The 23,513-nt window shown below is 33.8% G+C and overlaps 1 protein-coding gene across 2 annotated transcripts in view; it reads left to right on the plus strand.

Moving 5' to 3' along the window:
* SLC2A13 (solute carrier family 2 member 13) overlaps positions 1–16,239 on the plus strand; it is a 454,917-nt gene extending 438,678 nt beyond the window's left edge. Inside the window, exon 10 of one of the 2 annotated variants that reach the window (XM_057557296.1) lies at positions 16,204–16,239. In XM_057557296.1, the coding sequence (XP_057413279.1) occupies positions 16,204–16,217 (14 nt within the window). In that variant the 3' untranslated portion in view covers positions 16,218–16,239. Of the gene's footprint in view, positions 1–2,839; positions 8,043–16,203 lie in introns of those variants that run through there. The other variant, XM_057557295.1, reaches the window with a different exon arrangement.
* The last annotated feature ends 7,274 nt before the right edge of the window (positions 16,240–23,513 follow it).

The following is a 23,513-nucleotide window of genomic DNA, read 5'->3' on the forward strand; positions in this document are numbered from 1 at the left end:
TATCACTTTATTTATAAGACATGTGACTAAATAGATCCCTTGGTGAGCATTATTATTAAAGTTCCTGTGTTGAAGTACTGAAATTCAATCAAACCTGGTCTTTAATTCCTCATTTTATATGATTCAATTAAATATTTGTTTTAATCTGAAATTTAATATAGGATTCTAATAAGATTTATTTCCTTTAGAATAAAGCTGAGGAATATCTGCACTCTTTAACAATCCTGACAGAGTTGTTACAGACATTTTTTTCATTTTCATTCCAAGGGGGCATAATTAAGAAAGTGAGTTACATAATTGACTTGCCCATTACATGGAGCAGGTCACAGCCTCCCAGGCCTGCCTACACCTCACCTCTGTGGCTTAACCACAGGTCTCACCAGTGAAGCCCATGTATGCAATTTTGACATTTGCCTTCTTTAGATTACTCAGATTTTTATAAAAGGAATAGAATTTCCTTAATGTTATTTGGCTTTGGGAATCTGGTTCACACACAAGAAACTTCATGGCCTTTAAGAATCTTCGTAATCCATCTAATTGTTTTTGACTGTATGAGTTTAGTGCTAACAGATTTGATTTGTTACTTCTAATCATGCCACTGCACCTAAATTGTGAAAGATGATGAATATTTCTCAATATTATATTTTATAAAGCCAGACTATATTTACTATATTAGATATTTTAGAGTTTAGTGTCCTGATTTGGTCTAAAATGTTTTACACTCCGCACTTATTTTTTTCTGTATCATCAACATGATTACCATCCTTTCTTTGCCCCTCCCCACTGTAGATTCCATTTCTCTTCTTATGTCCACAATTTTGTTTATCTGTATTCAGAACACAGGACTTCATCTCCTATCATTTTTTTCTCAAAATTCCACATTCTCCAAGAGCTAGCTTGTCAGTATCACCCTTTAGATGAAAACATTACCAATTTATTAGTCATGCTGATCTTACTAGCAACTATTCTTCCTTAGTCATTTAGTAGAATTTAATAATGCTGTCTATCACTCTTTTGAGCAACTAACATCCAAAATTCTAACAGGACTATAACATACATTGTTTCTATTCTTTGCAGTTTAGCCAGGCAGAATTTATTTTCCCTGTCAGATCAGGAAACTAAGGTCAAGACAATTCAAGAAACTGCTCAAGGATTCAGCCTGCATCACTTAGTGACTTTCAGACCTACACTCTCTACAGAGACATGGTGCCTTTCTCTCACTATAACACTCAGCTATTCATTCCAGATGACCTATTATTATTTTCTGATTATTTATCAAGTATAAGACATAAAAATATATAAACTTGTAGTAAGTGTTTAATGTAAACCACACTGAAATGAAGTAATTTTATTTATTTATATTTGTAAATGGAATTGTATTTTTATTAAAGAAAGAATTTGATTTATGCAGGTCCCACTCCTTAAGAATTATATAGCTTCTGATGATTTAATCTAACAAATTATGTCTTGGTTTAAGTCAGCCCTTTCATATTTTTCCTAATGTCTCATAGTTTACCTCTGTTTCCCTTTTATTTTCTCATGGCTCCTCTTCCAAAGAGCAGATGCTTTGGAGTGGCCAATTCAGCAGCATTTTTCCTCTGTAGTTTTCCTTGAGTCTTCCCAAGAAATGTTTCTGTGGATAGTACTGAAATGGTTACTTATAGGCCTACTAAACTACTTTATAGGCCTAAAAACTACTTTAAGAAAGTAGTTTTAGTAATGTTTTTCCATATTCTGTAATGATTCAGCAGAACTGAGAAATACTATTCAGTTCTTTAATTGCTGTACTATTTAGCTTATAGCTTGACTTTCAAATATGTCTTCATGATGTCTAGCATAGCCCTTTATTTCAGATCTGCTACCCAGTGTGTTCCATCTGGCAGTCAACAAGAGAACGTTCATTCTCTAAACACTCCAATGTGTCCGCACTGTACTAGGAACCCAAAGACAAGCCATAGACTCTTTCATTGAGGAGACCACTTTTGCTGGTCTCCTCCTCAAGCATCTCATAACCATCTTTCCTATACCTGGTCCTGATTTGGGTTGTAAAACCTACAGAATTATAATTTAAACCATAAATTTAAATAGGAGCTGAGAAATGATCTTATTTTACTTAATGAGGAAACTGAGGTCCAGGGAGGAGGTTAAATGACTATCTGGAAGTCACATAGCAAGACTTAAACCAGATCTTCCAACTCCCAATCTGATATCCTTTCTCCAGCCATTTGTCTTTTAAGACCAGAGATATCCAGGAATGGTGAGAGGTGGTCATCTTTGGATTGTGATTGAAGGTAGATCCAACAGGATTTTCTAACAGAGTGGGTATTGGGTGGGAGAGTAAGAGAAAACTCAAAGTTGACTCCCAGACTTTGGGCATTGACCCATGAATTCAGCAATATCATCATTGAATGTGGTTCTGGAAATACAAGACAAATGAGAAGTTAATTTCTCCCTCAAAGTGCCTCCAGTCTAGTAGACAAGACAGACAAATATATTCACATAATTATAATACTTCTTGGTTGTTATATACCACTTTACCTCAGCAGAGTTTCATGAAAACACAATTAACTCTAACCAGGGAAGTGAGGAAAGACTTCAAAGCAGAAGTTACATCTGAGCCTGGTCTGTCATTCTTCTTGAGTTTGATTACATGACTTGAGTTTAGAAAGACAAATTGCATTATATTCACAGCATTAGAACAATTAGAATAAACGAGGTTGGAAGCAATTTTTTGGTTCCATCTCAGACCACAGTCATGCATGATTGACCAGAAAGAAAAGTTAAGATCAAGTACCCTTTCCAATGTAAACCTATACATATATATTATTTCCCATTGCAGGAGCCTTCTTCCTCTATGCTGGATTTGCTGCTGTGGGTCTCCTTTTCATCTACGGCTGTCTTCCTGAGACCAAAGGGAAAAAATTAGAGGAAATTGAATCACTCTTTGATAACAGGCTATGTACATGTGGTACTTCAGATTCTGATGAAGGGAGATATATTGAATATATTCGGGTGAAAGGAAGTAACTATCATCTTTCTGACAATGACGCTTCTGATGTGGAATAATTGTCAGCTGCTGATATATTTAGTCATTTAAACAAACTTGGGAGAGAAGAACAGCAATTGGTGACCTCACTGCCCTGCTTTTAATCTGGTTCTTTCCACAGTCTAGTTTTGAATGACTTCATATTCTAGAATATTTGATTCCAAGGAAGATACAATCACAATGACATTTTTTTTCACAAGCAGAGATGTAAAAAAAAATCTACAGAGATTTTAAACTAATAGTTATTGAGCAGATGTGTATAATTCCTTCCTGAGATAGTTTAAAATGAATATTGTACCCAGTGACTTCCTTGATAATCCTTTTTTCCTAAGACTATATATAATTATTAGTGGCAATTGAGTCAGTGCTAATCTAGCCAAATCATATATATGTGATATACTTACAGCAAAGGATTCTGAAGTATGGTCCAAGGGTATTTTCTGTCAAAGCATGGCCTGTTGGCCCTAAATTCTCCTAAGGACACGGAGCTTACCTGTGATCAGCTATTAGAAAGTAAACTCCATTTAAGCTTTCATCAACAAATTCAAAAGTGCGTCCTACAGGGGCACAGCTGTCCTTTTATCCTTTGGATCCCACATTTTGGTTTCTCTCTCCAATTCAAATCTGGAAAGTTCTTCAGAAGCTGACTCTGTATAGGATCATTTGAACATTATGAAAAGCAGGTCTTTTAGGGTTTATTTTCCTACATATTTTTTGCATCAGTGAGAAGTATACATTTGCACAGATTAGCTAGCAAGTTTTGATAAGTATATTTTATTGCTAGAAAGTAAGAAAGAAAAGATTTTTATGGACCTTAAAGATTTTTAACCCTGAGTTAGTCACTTAAGTGTGCAACTGTAAACACAAAATAGCACTAGATCTTCAACTGTGTTTCAGGGTCAGTTTTTGTTCATGCCAAAATCACCTGATATTCACCATGCCTTCACTCATCCACTCTGGAGTCCTACTATTTGTGCCTTCATTTGTGTGATATAAATAACTTCTAGCAGACTATTTTTCCCCTTCTTTTAATCAAATAATTTCTGAAACAAGAAAGGAAGGAAGAAAATCGGTGGCAGAAATAACCCTGCTGTTACTGATGTTTGTTTAATTAAGTAGTGGGACTTCTATTTTTCTTAACTTTTTATTAACTCCTCCTAAGGGAATTGTCACATTTTGTTACTTACGATACTCATCTTTTTTTTCTTTTAATTCTAAGAGCATAAACTGGTTTTTATTTTGCACACCCTTTCTCATTTTACCTGGCATTCTATGTAAAAAGATACATAGATTTGTCTGTGGGTGTTTCCTTTGTCTCATGCTTGGCTTGGATTTTTTTCCTCCTTGTCTAAAAATTGGGATTTTCTACTGGAACAGATTAATGGTTCTCATATAATACGTCTTTAAGAAATGTTGACTTACTACATTTCTACAATATCTTTTCAAAGTGTTCATTGGTTTTTATGCTCATTCATCAATGAACTCCAATTTTCACTCATATGTTAAGAACTATATAGTATGTACAAAATCACTCACAAAATTACTTGCTAGTTCCAGTGGAAATATGAATGACTCTTCTGTGGTCAGTTAAGAGTGCGTACATTTGATGCATTTTAAAATAGCCCTAAATATCTAATAAGGTACTCTTTGGAGTGAAAAAGTAGCTGTCTCTAAATTCAGTATGTTTCTGCCAGTCTCCGAGATGGTTTGGTCTCTCTTGCTTGTTCTTATCACAATGATCACAGCTGAGAATGTAGCCAAGGAGGTTCATTCTCTAAACCTAAAAATCCTTCAGCCAAAAAAGAGTTATCTCCCTTTGATAATTTCATGTAATTAAAAAAAATTAGAGAGCTTCTTTCCTTGAATTAGGCACTTTGGCAATTGATTTCTAAGGGGATATTGATTTTGATTTTCCCCAGAAAACAGATGTGCTTTGATAGAGAAAGTTATTATTCTATCAATATTTCTTTTCCCATAAGAAATTTCTTATCTGTATAATATTTCACACAGGTAAAGTGAAGCGGAAAATGAACTATTGTGTGGTAATATATATCAGAATATAATGTGGAGAAAAAATATTTAGACCCATAAAGTGATCTCTTTAGAAGTTTGTTTTCCTGATTTGTCCAAATAATTGCCTCAATTCTTCTCTTTATTGTATACATAGCCTTAACTATATGCTTATACTCAGCTGAGCTGAATGCACAGTAACTTTATTAAAGGAGCACCTGGGCTCATTATTTCCTAAAGCAGAACATAGCCTGTTCTCCTTGACATAAGCAAGTGGTGTTTTCAACTTTATATCCATAAATGCACATAATAACAGGGAAAAATAGCCACAGTTCTCTTCCTCTATTCTCCTCAATTCCTTCTATAAAGGACTACTTGTTATTTATATAGTGATAAAGATAATATTCCATATCTTTGAAGTATAAGACAGAGAGGCACAGTATAAGAATTATTTATAATTTTTTAATAACAACTACTTGAAAAGGAACCTTATACAATTAGGGTATTATTTTTAGATTCAGTGAACATTTATAGTATATTAAAAATTAAATGTTTGAATTTTGCAGGTTTTTTAGTATTATGCACCTTTTAAGTTATCAAGCATCTTTGGCTACCACTATCAACTTGAATACATTCCATTTGAAATATCATCAAATATATATTTTGTAGAACAATTTATATATGGTATGATTTGACCTACCATATTAAAACACATTAAGAATCATGCTTTTAGCTGAAATTATATGTTTCCTTCTAAACATGCTGCAAATTTAATAGAGGTATATTTTGATTTAGGAAAATATAGGGGAGACAGTCATAACCCTTACTGAGGCTTAGCTGGATGGCTGGTGAGATCTGCACTAGATTTAAGAGAATGTAACATTTCATCTGCATCTGAACACATAGGGCTGAATGTGATATCAGATAGATTTTAAAGATTTGGTATTAATATTTTTCTTAAATATAAAATTTCTTATAATTTTGATTGTTGCACCTTAGTCAATAATGGCCCAAAACATGATTTTTTAATGTATATGTAAAAGATCTAAATTAAAACTAGATTTAAAAGGTAATATTTCCATTTGAAATTTTGTTCCCAGTCATATGCAGTAGTTAGTTCCCAGATGGAAAATGCTATGAGTGTAATGCTATCAAGTGCTTTCCATATTTTTATTTTCCCACTGAACCATTTTAATATAAAAGAGTCTAAATATTATTTCTTAAGTTATTCACTCTAAAATGGGAAATCTTTTAAAGCAGAGAATTTAGAAATTGTTTACTATAATTTCAAAATCAGTTATATAGAGGAAGAATTAACAGGAAAAATATAAGTTGACAACTTATCCTTTTCCTTTTATATCAGAAAGTAAAACTGAAATGTACTACAATAATCCATAGATCTTGGGGGGAGGATATTCTAGAAAATACTCTTCACATGTTATCTAAGAAAGTCTCACTAGTCTCATTAGTTTAATGACACTAATATATTTTACAAATACTGTAATACAGTAAGGGGAGTGGGAAAATTGTTTTGACTTTATTTCATCAGCACAGTAATTAAGAACAATAAAATAAGATTTTTGTTATAATCAGATTTTTTCACTATTCTCTTAGTTATAATATCTCAAATTATACTAAGTACCTAACAACTGACATTTATACAGTTGTTGTATCATGTTTTAAGTTGCCAAATTCAGACATTTTCACTAACTACGAATAAAAGAATGACATACCATGCCAGAAGCAGAGAATTCATAATATGTGCTTTATACCAAAATGTATTGAATTGTGGGTAAAATTTACAGCTCATGTGTAGCTTCTGCCTATTAAAAGACTCAGAACTGTTCTCTGCATTAGTTTTAACATCCTGTTTTCTGTCACTTTCTATTCATTTTCTTAGCCTCATGTACAGTAATGTTAAGCTAATTTGATGAAGTGATTCAGGTTGTAGCAATGTATCAATTTTCAGTTCTTCTGGGTGAGCAATATTGCTGCTATTTTCTAGAAATAGCTATCATTTTAAAATGCCAAACAGCTTACTGCTACCAACTCTCTTAAACATCATCTCTTAGAGAAGGAGATTTTCATGTGCCAATAATCATCAGAGAGTTATTTTGTAAGTGTTAATGATGTTCAGAAGTACATGAAAGAATTTTGTCTCATAATTTTCTTGTGAGTGTAAAACAATATAATTCTTATAAATCTTTACTTTGTATGTATAAAACACAGTCTGTTGCACTTGAGTGATTTGGTCTATGGAATGTTAAATATGTACCTTCATTTAGCAGTAATATTCAGGTTTTGATTTTAGACAGTTAAGTCCATGCATTTGATTTTATCATATCTATATAAATGGGAAAAAGAAATATAGCTTACAAGTACTAAAAATTAAAAACCACCAATATTTTGTCAAGTTTTAAAATTTTAGCAAATTTAACATTATTCCTTCTCATTTGAGGTTTAAAAAAAATGATACTTATCTCTAGCCAAAGTTGAAATTTATATTCTACATGTCCAAACTGGTTCCTAGCGGCTTTTGGACTATATCTCACTTGATGTTATAGTATCTTTTATTTGTAATAAATGTTCAAATTTCTATTTAAAAGCTCTAATGTACATCTAGATTAAATGAAAACACAGTTTTATGCTTTTAAAATATGTTTTCAAAAGTATATTTTAATTTCTGAGAGTGCATGTTATATAGTGTTTAATACTCCACATGTCTTAGCAAATCCAATATAAATATTTATTCCTACATGTGACACATGGGATAGCTCTTAAAAATTATGAATACGTATCATTTCCTTCAAAGTCATTTTAGCCTATAGTTGTATCAAAAGTATTGTATATTTTATGGAGATTTAGTGATGTATATGTAAATGTTTTTTAAGTTATTTTATTGAAGTTCAATCTTTACATAAAATTTAAATCTTTTTTTAAAAAAAGTGTCAGTGCCAGAACTGTAAATGAAAATAGTCAAATAAAAGTTAAGACAATTCACTACTCATTTATCTCCCTTGCAGTTTTGTATTTTATCCAATTCTTTTCCTTGGATTTTAGGATCTAGGTTACAAAGTAAAAGCACTTACAAAGATTACCTACCTCTATATATTTATGCAATGCTACTCATTTTAATGATATTTTACCTCTTTTTGACCATGGTTAAACTTAACTACCTTTGAAAATATTTTATAATACCTAAAAATTATTGCAAGGAGTTATTCTAAATATAAAACTTTGAAATGAAGTACTCAGAAATCCTCGAAATATTATTTCTTATTGTTGTCAGAACCAGATGTTGACATGAACCATTGTGTCAGATTGACAAAAATTGTTTACAGTTGTTGCTTTGTAAATGAAAACAAAATACCTGCTGGATGACCAGTTGGCAGTTCTTTTGGAATTCTGCTGCTCTCCATTGCCATTCTGCCCCAACTGTAGATTTTATTAGTAAGCATTATTTTATTGTTTGATCTGGGCAGCCATCAGACTTATCTCCATAGTTAGGGTGTGCCGTCCTGAGCCCAACTATAGAACTAGTCTGAGGAGATCCTCTGAAGACACTAGATCCACTGTCACTCAAAGGCTTACAATGGAGTTGCATCTTAAGCAAGGATTCTGATGTCAGCAGGTAAGGCAAAAATCCTACAGTCAAAATGACCCTTGAAAATCCCATAAGTTATGCATAAAGTGTCCACTCATCTGAACACCTATGCAGTTCATATCTGTATCGGTGGTCAGAAAAGTCTTCATTTAATTGTCTAATCTTGTGGGGTAAATGTTGTCATACTTTTGTGGATACTAAAACTTAAGTTCAGAACATTTTGGTGATTTGCCCAAGATCACACACTAGGAAGTGTGTACAAAATTTTTCTCTGCAGTGACTACGCCACACTCTTTCTCTCTTGATCCTCATTTGGAATGTCTTCTTGTCAGATCCAGGCAGAAAGATTAAAAAATAGACATCATGTTATTGCTGTATTATAACTTAAAGGGTGTGAAGAAAAAGAATCAGATACCTCATTTTAACCTAGACTATAGACACAAATCTTGAAAACCTTTAATTTGGGGATTCTTTTCCAAATATGAAGCAGTATACAAATGGTTTCCAACTTAAAGTGGTACAACTTAATTTTTCAACTATAAGATAATGTGAAAGTGATTCATATTTAGTAGAAGCTGTACTTTGAGTTTTTAATTTTGATCTTTTCCTGGGCTAGCCACATGTGGTACGATAGTCTCTCTTGTGATGCTGGGCAGGACAGCAGCCACAGCTCCCAGTCAGGCACGCTGTCACCAGGGTGAACAACTGATACGCTTATAACCATCCCATACCCACACAACCATTCTGTTTTCACTTTCAAAACAGTATTCAATAAATTACATGAGATACTCAACATTTTATTGTAATACAGGCTTTGTGTTACATGATTTGCCCAACTGCAGGCTAATGTAAGTATTCTGAGCACATTTGAGGTAGGCTGGGCTAAGCAATGATTTCAGTAGGTTAGTATTAAGTGTATTTTCACTTTAGGATTGGTTTGTCAGGATGTAACCCCATCAGAATGAGGAAGATCTGTATAATACATTGTTTAAGAGGTCAGACTGATACAAATTATCTAGGTTTGGATCCCAGCGTTTCCACTTACTGCCTGGTACCCTAAATCACTGAGTTACTCTTTGCCTCACCTTCTTATCTATAAAATGGAGATGTTACTATCTACCCCATATATGTGTTGTGGCAGGGAGGGGTCACATTGGTTAGCCATGTAAAGCACTTAGAGGAATGGCACATAGTAAGTACTGGATGTTGGCTGTTCTTAGTATCATCGCCCATATGCTATCCCTGATGCTAAGGTCATGATGTGCATAGGGACAGGAGCACATGGGCTTCTTTGACACATCATGCAGGCTGTGTGAACGCAACAGCCAAGCTCTCTGCTGACCAGAATTGTTTGAGCGGATCTCGCTGACTAACCTGATATCCCTCTTCCTTTCTCCACCTCTTTTCCATTAGCATCCTCCTGAATGGCACAGCTGATAAGAACACAACCTTCTCATTTTCTCCAGATTAACAGGATGTAATATATAATTTCTATTTATGTGATCTCCCAGCCATGAAAAAATAATTTTAAAAAACCCCTCAGTTAATTATCATTTAAATTCTTTTCAGCATTTAAAAAATAATTTTGAAATCCTCTCTGAATGACAACTGACATTAACCCTTTTACCAACAGGCTATATTGAAATTAAGCTCATATTATTATAGATGCTATGAATTCAACATGAAACATTGAAGGTATTTTTTACCTCCAGTATTTCATGCACTTTTCCACTACACTTACTTACAAAACTTAATTTCAGATGATCACCATGCATGGTAAGTAAATTTTTTACATGAAAGAAAATATTGGCATGCTTTACTTTTATCAAATAGATATTAAACTCACAAGACGGATCTGATAGAGCAGTGGTTCTCAAAATGTTGTCCCCAGACTAGTAGCGCTAGCATCACCTGTGAGTTTATTACAAATGCAAATCTGTGGACTTTACCCAACCTACTGAATCAGAATCTCTGGAATTGCAGCCCAGGAAACGTTTTTTTAAATATAATTGACATATGTAACACTGTGTAAGTTTAAGGTATACAATGTATTGATTTGATACATTTATATATTGCAATAGAAGTACCACCATAGAGTTAGCTAATACTTCTATCATATCACATAACATTTCTTTTTTGTGGTGAGAACAATTAAGATCTAGTCTCTTAGCAGCTTTGAAGTTTATAATACAATATTGTCTATAAAGCTCACCAGACCTTATTTGTCCACTAATTCCAAGTTTGTAACCTTAATCATCTCCCCAATTCCTCTAACCCCGGGCCTCTGGTAACCACTATTCTACTCTCTGTTTTTATAAGTTCAACTCTTTTAGATCAGGAAACTGTAATTTAACAAACTCTCCAGGTGATTCTTAAGCACATGATTGTGTGAGAACCATTGCATTAGAATTTTGAAATCATCACTTTAAAAAGGAGTCAGCATGTTCTTTCAAATGGTAAGCTCATCTACTGAATATTGAACTAATTGAGTGGATTTATCTTCAAGTTACTTAGGAATTCATAAAGCTAAGTCACTGACACTTCAGGGGTGTTGCACATGGTTTTACCTTTGCCTGGTATGCTCATCACCCTATTTGTGCATGTAATTCTTTTTTGTTATTCAAATATCAGCTCAAAATCCTCTCTGAGGCCTACCTTGATTATACAACTTAATTACTCCCTTCCTCCCCATGACATTATCAGGTAACCTTGTTTTATTTTCTTCCGAGTGTTTATCACTATTTGAAAATTATTTTTCTTATTTCTTGTCTGTTTCTCCCAATAGAATATACACAGCATGAGAGCAGGGAACTTGTATTATTTACCACTGACTCTCCAGCACCTCATACAACACCTAGCATATAATATGTGCTCAATAAATATTTGAAGAATAAATGGATGCATGCATCACAGGTGCTCCTGTGGTCCACAAAGAAACAGTGGAAGATTTTTCTGGGCTAAAAAAATGATGAAAATGACACCGTGGCACCCGGACAATATCAACAAGCATGGTTTGAAAATGAACCTCTGTATAGGAAAGCTGTTTTAATCAAACAGCAAATTCTGTGTGGTATATGAATGCATGTGTATTCACATAAACACATTTGGATGATAAATTTTGTTTGTTATGATTCCTGTTAAAAGAAGGGGAAATCTATTGATAATAACAAAATTATTAAATATTAGGATAGCAAGCTTGGGGTGGAATTTGCGTGTTTTATAATAAATTAATCTATTTCTATGTTTTCTTTATAGACAACAACTCATATGACAGATACTTTGCATACATCATTTTATTCTATCCTCACAAAAACCCTATACAGAAAAGACTGTTATTACCACAACTTTATGAATGAGGAAATAATTGAGTCACAGGAAGTAATGTAACATATTCAGTAGCATAACTTGTAGAGTCTGAACTTAGACCCAGGTCAGTTTCTGTCACTTTTAACCACTTCCCTTTATTGTTGTTGTTGTTGTTTTTACAATGAGCTTTATCATGGAAAAATTGATACCTGCCTCTATCTGAAAATTTTTGTACTATTTTCTTCCTGCATGGTCTCTGGTTATGGATTTAGGAACTAAAACATAACTACTGGATAATACTGACAGTATAATTTAGAGTCAAATGTGAAAGGATTAGGATTTAGTTAAAGTCAAAAATGATCAGTAATTTCTGAAAACATGCCCAAATTTACATTTATGAATTAACCTTCAGAATCCTAATAAGTTTCCTTGCTCTAAACTGTTCTCTGTCTGAAATGAATATAGCTACTCCAGCTTCTTTTAATTAGTGTTAGCTTGGTATTTCTTTCTCCATCCCTTTACTTTTAATCTATATGTGTCTTTATATTTAAAGTGGGTTTCTTGAAGGCAACATATTGTTGGGTCTTGTTTTTTGATCCACTGTGACAATCCACTTTTTAATTGGTGTATTTAGACCATTGACATTTAAAGTGATGTAATATCTATCATATTTGTTACTCTTTTCTATTTGTTGCCTTTGTTCTGTGTTCCTATTTTTTCTACTTTTTCTGCCCTTTGGGGTTTTAATTGAACATATTATATGATCCCATTCCTCTTTGTTCTTAGTGTATCAATTATACTTTTTTCCTCACTTTTTTAAAGTGGTTGCCCTAGAGTTTGCAATATGTGTGTGCAACTAATATAAGTCCATTTCAAATAACACTATACTCCTTCACAGGTAGAATAAGTACCATATAATAACAAAATATTCCTAATTTCTCATTTCTGTTCCTTTTATTTCTGCTCTCATTCATTTCACTTGCACATAAGTTATACATTGAATGCCGTGTTGTTATTATTTTGAATAAACTATTTGTTCAATCAATTATGAATAAGAAAAATAAAAGCTTTTAATTTACCTTCACTCATTCTTTTTGTTGTTGCCAAGTTTCTGACCTACATCATTTTCTTTCTCTCTGAAGAACTTCTTTTAACATTTCTTGCAAGTCAGGTCTTATGGCAACAAATTCCCTCAATTTTCATCTGAGAAGATCTATTTCTTCTTCACTTTTGAAGGATAATTTTACAGGATCCAGAATTCAAGTTTGATGTGTTTCTGTTGTTGTTTTTTTCTCTCAACACTTTAAATATTTCACTCCACTCTCTTCCTACTTACCTGGTTTCTGAGAAATCAGATGTAATTCTAATATTTCTCCTCCATAAGTAAGGTGTTTTTTTCCTCTGGCTTCCTTCAAGATTTTTTTCTCTATTTTTGATTTTCTGCAGTTTGAATATGACATGCCTAAGTGTAGGTTTTTTGGCATTTATCTGAGCTTCCTAGATCATTGATCTGTTATCTGACATAAATTTGAGGAAATTCTCAGTCATTATTGCTTCAAATATTTCTTCTATTTCTTTCTTCTCCTTCTGATATTTCCATTACATGTATGTTACACCTTTTGGAATTGTCCCACAATTCTTGGATATTCTGTTCAATTTTTTAAGTCTTTTTTTCTCTTTGATTTTAGTTTTGAAAGTTTCTGTTGACATATTCTCAAGTTCAGGGATTCTTTTCTGAGCCGTTTCCAGTCTATTAATGAACCCATCAAAGTCAGTCTTCATTTCTGTCAAAATGTTTTTGAGCTTTAGCATTTCTTTTATTGAAAGAATAGATTCTTTCTTAGAACTCTCATCTCTCTGCTTACATTACCCCTCTGCTCTTGCATATTGTCTACTTTTTCCATTAGAGTCTTTAGCAAATTAATCGTAGTTACAACAAATTCTCAGTTTGATAATTTCAGCATCGTTGGCATATCTGAATCTGATTCTGATGCTGTTCTGTCTCTTCAAGCTGTGTTTTTTACCTCTTAGTATGCCTCGTAATTTTTTGTTGAAAGCTGGACTTGACATACTGGATAAAAGGAACTCCAATAAATAGGCCTTTAGTGATACAGACATAGGGTGTGGGTGGAGGAGAAGTGTTCTATAGTTCTGTGATTAGGTCTCAGTATTTTAGTGAGCCTGTGCCCCTGGGCTATGAACTTCACAAGTTCTCAGGATTTTTTTTTTTTTTCCCTTAGGTGGAACAAGATGACTATAGGGAACTAGAGATGGGTATTTCCCTTCCTCCAGGTCAATTAGATTCTGATAAAGCTCCAGCAGGTTAGGCTGTAGTAACTCAGTTTCTCTTGACCTTGTTAAGAACAGAATGCTCTGGCCTATTTCAAAATGCTTCCTTTTTCTTCCTCCTGCCAGAAGCCTGAGAGATTTTCCCCAATCTCCACTGTCAGAACCTCGTAGAGCTCTTAGAAGTAAAGCTCAAAAAAGTGTATGGAAGCCTCAGTATGACTGTGACATCCTGGAATTTTTAACTCTCACACTTTTCCACACTGAGCTTCTATCAATTACAATTTAGTTTTCTCACCTTGGCACTGCTTCCCATAGAGGTTTCTGCTCTTGACTTTTTGCTTAAGTAAGTTGTGATTCTCTGTGTCCTCCTGTCTCCAGTTTAGGGGGCAGCAATTTGCCCTGTGACCTCACTTCTCATATGGAAGAGTTGTTGATTTTCAGTTTGTTCAGCTTTTTACTTGTTATTAGGGTGGTGTATAACTCCCAAGCTCCTTACATGCCAGACCAGAAACAAATAAGTTTCCTCGGCTCTATAATATACAGTTAGGATTGCTTCAGCTGAGGTAGACACAATACCTTCTTATACACTTTAAGAGACCTTTTTCATACCAGGAGGAACTACTGGGCAAGTGACCAGAAGACACTGAAGCTTTTTCAGAGGTGGTCACAGGCAGGGAAGTCCCTGAGCTCCAAGACAGCTATAACTTCAGAAAACAAAAATATATTTTACCTTTATTTTTGAGGTTTAATCAGGAATCTCAGGTAACCTGAAGGTGTCAACAGGGAAGCCCTCAAATTGCTAGATGTTGGAGATCATATATCAACACAATAAACATAGCTTAGGTATAACTGGCAGTTACATGGCCTCTTCCTCTCTCTCTCAAAAGAAAAGATGTTTGTGGAAAGGAACCTGAGAGAGTGGCCTTTTATAAAAAAGCATCCAGCTGAGCACAGATCAGAAAACATTGTCACTCTACCATCACTCCATACCCCAAGCCCTATGAAATGAATCATGTGATAAAATTCCTCTGTCCCCAGTAATACTGATTCTCCTCAGCAAAATGGAGATATAACATTCTAATCATATTCCTTAATAAGATGATGATCAGGCCGATTGAATTCTATTGAAATGTTTGTATGTCCCCAGGATTATAGTAGGTCCTATGTAAGGTATTCTTATAAAGGGAAGGATGTAACCCATGAGAAGCTCAAAGTCCAGTTGGAATGACAGAATAAGAGAGATGTAAATCTAATGAAAGTTCTAAGTGCATAAGACAAATAACTTTCCAGGGAGAACTATAAAAATGAATTTTGAAAGAACTTGAAATGCTTTCTATAAATTAAAGATGTTTAAGAATGTAAAGGAGCACTTTTGTTCATGAAACAACTACTCATGTTACATTAAATTTTTTAGTTCATTCAGACAAATCAGATTTCCTTTTACATGCCTTTAATTTTATTATTTAAAAAAGCATTGAATAGCTGGATTTTAAACATCCCTTAGTTTAGGGGAAGAAAAAAAATTTTTTGAAAAGAGAAAAAATAACCTTCTTAAAAAAAACAAGAATATTGTATTTTATTAGCAGATATAGTTGTTTCAACTCCAAATCTCACTTTCTTTCTTTTTCACTATATTACTTCTACAGCAAAATAAGGGTCTCACTGATTCCATCTGGCAATTCATATTTCTAACACAAGTTATCTTTGCAAGTGAACCCAAGATGCAAACTAAATAAAACCTTAATATTTTCACTTTTGCTTGGCGAAGTGCCCCCCCCAAATCAAAACAAAACTAACATACAAACAAAAAAGGACATTAAAAATTACAACAAATTACAACATTGTTTTAGTGAAAATGGATACCTATGTCCTACTAATTTGATACAAACATTTTGGAAAGCAATATAATTCACACATATTCTAATTCCTAATTCCACTTTCACCATAGGAAATCTGCCATAGGAAATAAAATTGGCAGAAAACTTATTTGAAGAAATTCTGGCTGAAAACTTCCCTAACCTGAAAGAAAAAAGAGATCCAGGTCCAGGAAGCAAAGAGAGCTTTAAAGAAGATGAATCCAATGAGATCCACACCAAGAAACATAATTAAAAGATTGAAAATTAAAGATAAAGGAAAAATCTAAAAGCAGCAAGAGAAAAACAACCAGTTATGTACAAGGGAACCACCATAAGACTATTAGCTGATTTGTCAGCAGAAACTTTGCAGGACAAAAGACAGAAAGGAAAAAAACTCCAACCAAGAATACTCTACACAGCTAGGTTGTCATACAGAGTTGAAGGAGAGATAAGGTTTCCCAGACAAGCAAAGCCTAAAAGAGTTCATCACCACTAAACCAGCTTTACAAGAAATGTTAAAGGGACTTACTTCTCTAAGCTGAAACAAAAGGCTATAACTAGAAATAAAAAAATATATGCAAGAAAAAATCCTCAATAGTAAAGGCAAACAAACTAAAGGTAGCGGATCAACCACTTATAAAGCTAGCATGAAGGTCAAAAGACAAAATTAGTTAAATAAACTTTAACTACAATAATTAGTTAAGAAATGCACAAAGTTAAAGTTGTAAAATAAGACAACGGAAACAAAATGAGGAGGAGAAGAGTAAAAATATAGCGCTTTTGAAATGTGTTCTAACTTGACTGTCAAAATAGACTGCTCTCTCTCTCTCTCATATGCATCTCATATACACATATATATATACATCTCATATACACATATATACATCTCATATACACATATATATATCTCATATACACATATATATATATATACACATCTCATGGTAACTATAAACCAAAAACCTATAACAGATACACAAAAAAAAAATAGGAAAGAAGTCTAAACAAAGCACTAAAGTAAGTCATCAAACCACAAGGGAAGAGAACAAGAGAAGAAGAAAGAAACAGAGAAGAGCTACAAAAACAATCAGAAAACAAGGAATAAAATGGCAATAAGTACATACCTAACAACAATTATTTTCAATGTAAATTGACTAAATGCTCCAATCAAAAGACAAAGCATGGCTAAATGGATAAAAAAAACAAGACCCATATATATGCTGCCTATAAGAGACTCACTACAGATAAAAACACACAGAGACTGAAACGGAAAGGATGGAAAAAGATATTCCATGAAAATGGAAACCAAAAAAAAGCTGAGGTAACAGTACTAGGCAAAATACTAGGCCTATTGGGCAAAATAGGCCTTAAAACAAAGACTCTAACAATGACAGAGAACAGCATAACATAATGATAAACAATCAGTCCAACAAGAAGAAATAACATTTGTACATATTTATGCACCCAACATAGGAGCACCTAAATATATATAAAGCAGATATTAACACACATAAAGGGAGAAATTCACAGCAATAATAGGGGGCTTTAATACCCTATTTACATCAATGGATAGGTCTGCCAGACAAAAAATCAATAAGAAAACACTAGCCTTAAACAACACATTAAGAGCAGATGAATTTAATAGGTATATAGAGAACATTCCATCTGAAAGCATAAAAATACACATTTTTTTTTCATGTACACATGGAACATTAGCCAGGATAGATCACATGTTAGGTCATAAAACAAGTCTCAATAAATTTAAGAACATTGAAATCATAGCAAGCATCTTTTCCAACCTCAGTGATATGAAAGTACAAATCAATTACAAGAAGAAAACTTGTAAAACACAAGGAAAAACAAAAACACAAAGAGACTAAACAACATGCTACTGAACAACAAATTGGTAACTGAAGAAATCAAGTTGAGAATCAAAAATTACCTGGAGACAAATGAAAATGGAAACACAACATTCCAAAGTCTATGGAATGCACCAAAATCAGTTCTAAGAAGGGAGATTATAGCATTACAAGCCCACCTCAAAAGACAATAAAAAAATTCAAACAATCTAATCTTATACTTAAAGGAACTAGAAAAAGAAGAAGAAACAAAACCCAAAATTAGTAGAAGGAAGGAAATAATAAAGATCGGAGTGGAAATAAATGAAATAGAGACTAAAAACTTAGAAAATATCAATGAAACTAAGAGCTGTTTTTTAAAACAATAAACAAAACTGACAAACATTTAGCCAGACTCAGCAAGAAAAAAAAGGAAATGGGCCAAATAAATAAAATTGGAAATAAAAGGGGAGACATTATAACTTATACCACAGAAATACAAATGATTATGAGACTACTATGAACAATTATACACCAACAAATTGGACAACCAGGAAGAAATGGATAAGTTCCTAGAAATTTACAATCTTCCAATTCCATGAATCATGATGAAATAGAAAACCTAAATAGACCAATTACTAGTAATGAGATTGAATCAGTAATCAACAAATTCTCAACAAACAAATGTCTAGGATTAGACAGCTTCGTTGGTGAATTCTACCAAATATTCAAAGAAGATTTAATACCTATCCTTCTCAAACTATCCAAAAAAAACTGAATAAGAGAGAATGCTTTCAAATTCATTTTACAAAGCCAGCATCACCCTGATACCAAAACCAAAGACACCACACACATTAAAAAAAATTACAGGCCAATATGCCTGATAAGTACAGATGCAAAAATCCTCAACAAAATATTAGCAAACTGAATTCAACAATGCATTAAAAGGATCGTACACCATGAACAAGTAGGATTTATTCCAGGGCTGCAAGGATGGTTCAACATCTGCAAATCAACCAATGTGATACACCACATTAACAAAATAAAAGACAAAAGTCATATAATCCTTTCAATAGATGCATAAAAAGCATTTGAAAAAGTTTCATATCCATTTATGATAAAAATTCTCAACATAGTGGTATATGCATCAACATAATAAATGCCATTTATGACAAACACACAGCTATCATACTCAATGGTGAAAAGCTGAAACCTTTTCCTCTAAGATCAGGAACAAGACAAGATGCCCACTCTCACCACTTTCATTCAACACAGTATTGGAAATTCTAACCACATAATCAGAACGTGGTCTTAAAACAAAGGCCTCCACTCCATCTCCTCCCTCAGTCAGAGGACTGCTCACTTCCCCCTCCTACTCCAACCCCAACCCTAGGCATCAAGAGGATAAAGAAGGATCAGATCTGCAAGAACAAAAAAACTCCAAACCAAACAACTATAACAAGCCTGAATGCTATCTCCCTGTCTGCACACCCTGGGATCAATGATCTCCATGTAACATTGGATTCCCCACTCCTCCTATGGAATAATGACAACAGATTTTACGAAAACGTGGATTGTAGTTTTTAAAAATGAACACTTCCATCTTAATCCTATGCAAAGAAACTTGATTAGTGAGTCTGTGCTTTGATGGAGTTCCCAGGACAACACCATGTCATGATGGGTAGAAAGAATATGTTTTACCCTGAAAGAAAAGAGATAGTAAATTTGCTCAAAATGTCACCCAGATTTTTTGAGCCCAGAGAAAATTGCTCTGGTCAGTGACTGTGCCAGACAATTAAAATCTGTATTGCTGGAGTCCTTGGAAAGGTTAAAAATAAGGACAAACAGCACCAAAAAAAAAAAAAAAAAAAAAAAGACATATCCTTGCAGCAAAAAAAAAAAAAGAAGAAAGAAAGAAAAACAAAAAAAGATTCTAGCCACAGCAATTAGGCAAGAAAAAAATAATAAATGGCACCAATTGGAAAGGAAGAAGTAAAATTGTCACTATTTGCAGATGACATGATACTATGCACAAGAAACTCTAAAGACTCCATCAAAAAGCTGTTAGAACTAATAAATTCAGTAAAGATGAAAGACACAAAATTAATATGTTATTACTTTTCTATACACTAATAACAAACTTTCAGAAAGAAAATCTAAGAAAACAATTCCATTTACAATCACAACAAAAGAATAAAATACCTAGGAATAAATTTAACTAAGGAGGTGAAAAATTTGTACTATGAAAACTATAAGACATTGATGAAGAAAATTGAAGAAGCCACAAATAAATAAAAACATAAACAATGTCCTTGGATTGGAAAAATTAATATTTTCAAATGCCTCTACTACCCAAAGAAATCTATGGATTCAATATAACCCCTATCAAAATACCAATGATATTTTTCACAGAACTAAAAAAATTCCTAAAATATATATAGAAACACCAAAGACCCCAAGTAGCCAAAGCAAATTGAGAAAGAAGAACAAATCCAGAGGAATAATGCTCCCTGATTTCAAAATATACCACAAAGCTATAGTAAGCAAAACAGTATGGTACTGGCACAAAAATAGACAGAGATCAATAGAGCAGAATAGAGAGCTCAGAAATAAACCTATTCTTATATGGTCAATTAATCTATGACAAAGGAAGCAAGAATATACAACAGGGAAAAGAGATTTGTCGTCTCTTCAACAACGATGTTGAGAAAAGTGGACAGCTTCATGCAAAAGAATAAAACTGGACCATTATTTTACACCATATAAAAAATTAACTCAAAATGGATTAAAGACTTGAATGTAAGACCTGAGACCATAAATTTCCTCAAAGAAAACATAGGCAGTAACCTTCTTGACATTGATTTTAGTGATTTTTTTTGAATGTGATTCCACAGGCAAAGGCAAAAGTGAAAATTAAAAATGGGATTATATCAAACTAACAAGCTTTTACACAGTGAAGAATAAACATCAACAAAATGAAAAGGCTGCCTACTGAATGGGAGAAGATATTTGCAAATCATACATCTGATAAGGGGCAAATATTCAAAGTATATAAGGAACTTATGCAATTCAACATAAAAAAAAATCCAGTTAAAAATGGGCAGAGTGGGGCTTCCCTGGTGGTGCAGTGGTTGAGAGTCTGCCTGCCAATGCAGGGGACACGGGTTCGAGCCCTGGTCCGGGAAGATCCCACATGCCACGGAGCAACTAGGCCCGTGAGCCACAACTACTGAGCCTGCGCGTCTGGAGCCTGTGCTCCGCAACAAGAGAGGCCACGATAGTGAGAGGCCCGCGCACCGCGATGAAGAGTGGCCCCCACTTGCCGCAACTAGAGAAAGCCCTAGCACAGAAACGAAGACCCAACATAACAATCAATCAATCAATCAATAAATAAATCTTTAAAAAAAAAAAAAAAAAAAAAGAAAGCAAAAGAATGATGTCTTGGTTGGAATTTAGCATCCGCAAATACTTCCCTATGTGAAAATGACAGTGATATTGAGAATAGTAAAATAATCATTTAAAAAAAAAAAAAAATGGGCAGAGCACCTGAATAGACCTTTGTCACAAGAAGACATATAAATGGCCAACAGGCACATGAAAAGATGCTCAGCTTCACTAGTCATCAGGGAAGTGAAACCAAAACCATGATAAAATATCTCCTCACACCTGTCAAAATGGCTATTATCAAAAAGACAGTAAGTGTTGGCAAGGATGTGGAGAAAAGGAAACACTTGTAAACTGTTGGTGGGAATGTAAATTCATGCAGCCACTAAGGAAAACAGTATAAAGATTCCTCAAAAAATTAAAAATAGAACTACCATAAAATTCAGCAATTCTACTTCTAGGGGTTTATCTGAAGAAATAAAAAACACTCATTGTAAAAATATACATACCCTTATGTTCACTGCAGCATTATTTACAATAGCCAAATGTTACAATAGGGATACAAACAGTGTTTGTCAATGAATGAATGGATAAAGAATATGCAAAATTTTAGCCATAAAAAAGAATGAAATCTTGCCATCTGCAACAACATGGATGGAACTTGATGGTATTATGCTAAGTGAAATGAGTCAGATAGAGAAAGACAAATACTGTATGATTTCACATATATGCAAAATATAAAAAACAAAACAAATGGACAAACAAAACCAGGTTCATAGATACAGAGAACAGACTGGTGGTTGCCAGAAGGGAGCAGGGTTTTGGGGTGGGCAAAATGGATGATGGGGATTGGGTGGTACAAATTTCCAGTTATAAAGAGAATGGGCCATGGGAAATCTAATGTAAACCATGGTGAATGCAGTCAATAATATTGTATTAACTTTTTTTGTTGTATTAACTTTTTATAGGGATGGATGGTGACTAAATTTATTGTGATGATCATTTGATAATGTATACAGACATTGAATCACTGTTGTATACCTGAAACTAATATATTTTATATTAATTATACTTTAATAATAATAAAGAATAAAGAATTCTGGAAAACACTTCTCATGCTTTTTCACTCTACAGGATTTTTTAATGTGTACATATTCAAAAGTATATGTTCAAGTATATGTATAGACATCCTAGTGACACCAGAAAATTAACTGGCTGTCTGTAAATGTGTGGACTGGTTGTAAACATTGACTTCACCATATTGCAGAGGAGAAAAAAGATAAATATGACCTTTTAGTTATAAATACAACAAGTTATACCTATTCTGCAATAGCACTCCTACCTCAACCTTACTGTTAGTTGTAAAGAGCTCTTTCATCAGCCATTTCACCATGGAAAAAGTTCATAATAACATCACCTTAAAAAAAATTTTTTATTTATTTATTTTTCAAAATTCCTGTGTTTTGCTTTGTTTTTGTTTTTATTCCACACCCCACATCTTAGTCCCCTGACCAGGGATTGAACCAGGCAGTGAGAGCATGGAGTCCCAACCACTGGACCACCAGGGAATTTCCAACATCTTTTTATTTCATTTAATAAAAATATGAAGGTTAATGTCATTAAAAAGTATTTAGGGCTTCCCTGGTGGCGCAGTGATTGAGAATCTGCCTGCCAATGCAGGGGACACGGGTTTGAGCCCTGGTCTGGGAGGATGCCACATGCCGCGGAGCAACTGGGCCCGTGAGCCACAACTACTGAGCCTGTGCGTCTGGAGCCTGTGCTCTGCAACAAGAGAGGCCCGCGCACCGCGATGAAGAGTGGCCCCCGCTTGCCACAACTAGAGAAAGCCCTCGCAAAGAAACGAAGACCCAACACAGCCAAAAATAAATAAAGAAATAATTTAAATTTAAAAAAAAAAAAAAAAAGTATTTAATAATAGATCAGTAGAGGTTAATAGAATCTCTTAGATTTAAATAAAAAGTCTGGTTTCTTCCTACTACATTGTGGATTCTAGCATCATACGGTTTGGAGAAACTCAAAACTCTCTTGGGCTACAAATGCTCACCCCAGTTCAATAATATTATGGATTGATTAGGTGAAGATGACATATGCTGTGTAGAGCATATATTGATAATGGGCTGTGAAAGGAGTAGGCTTGGTGTGACAGCAAGGAAGGAACT

This window comes from Balaenoptera acutorostrata, chromosome 11, assembly GCF_949987535.1.
Source record: "Balaenoptera acutorostrata chromosome 11, mBalAcu1.1, whole genome shotgun sequence".
Classification (NCBI taxonomy): Eukaryota; Metazoa; Chordata; class Mammalia; order Artiodactyla; family Balaenopteridae; genus Balaenoptera; species Balaenoptera acutorostrata.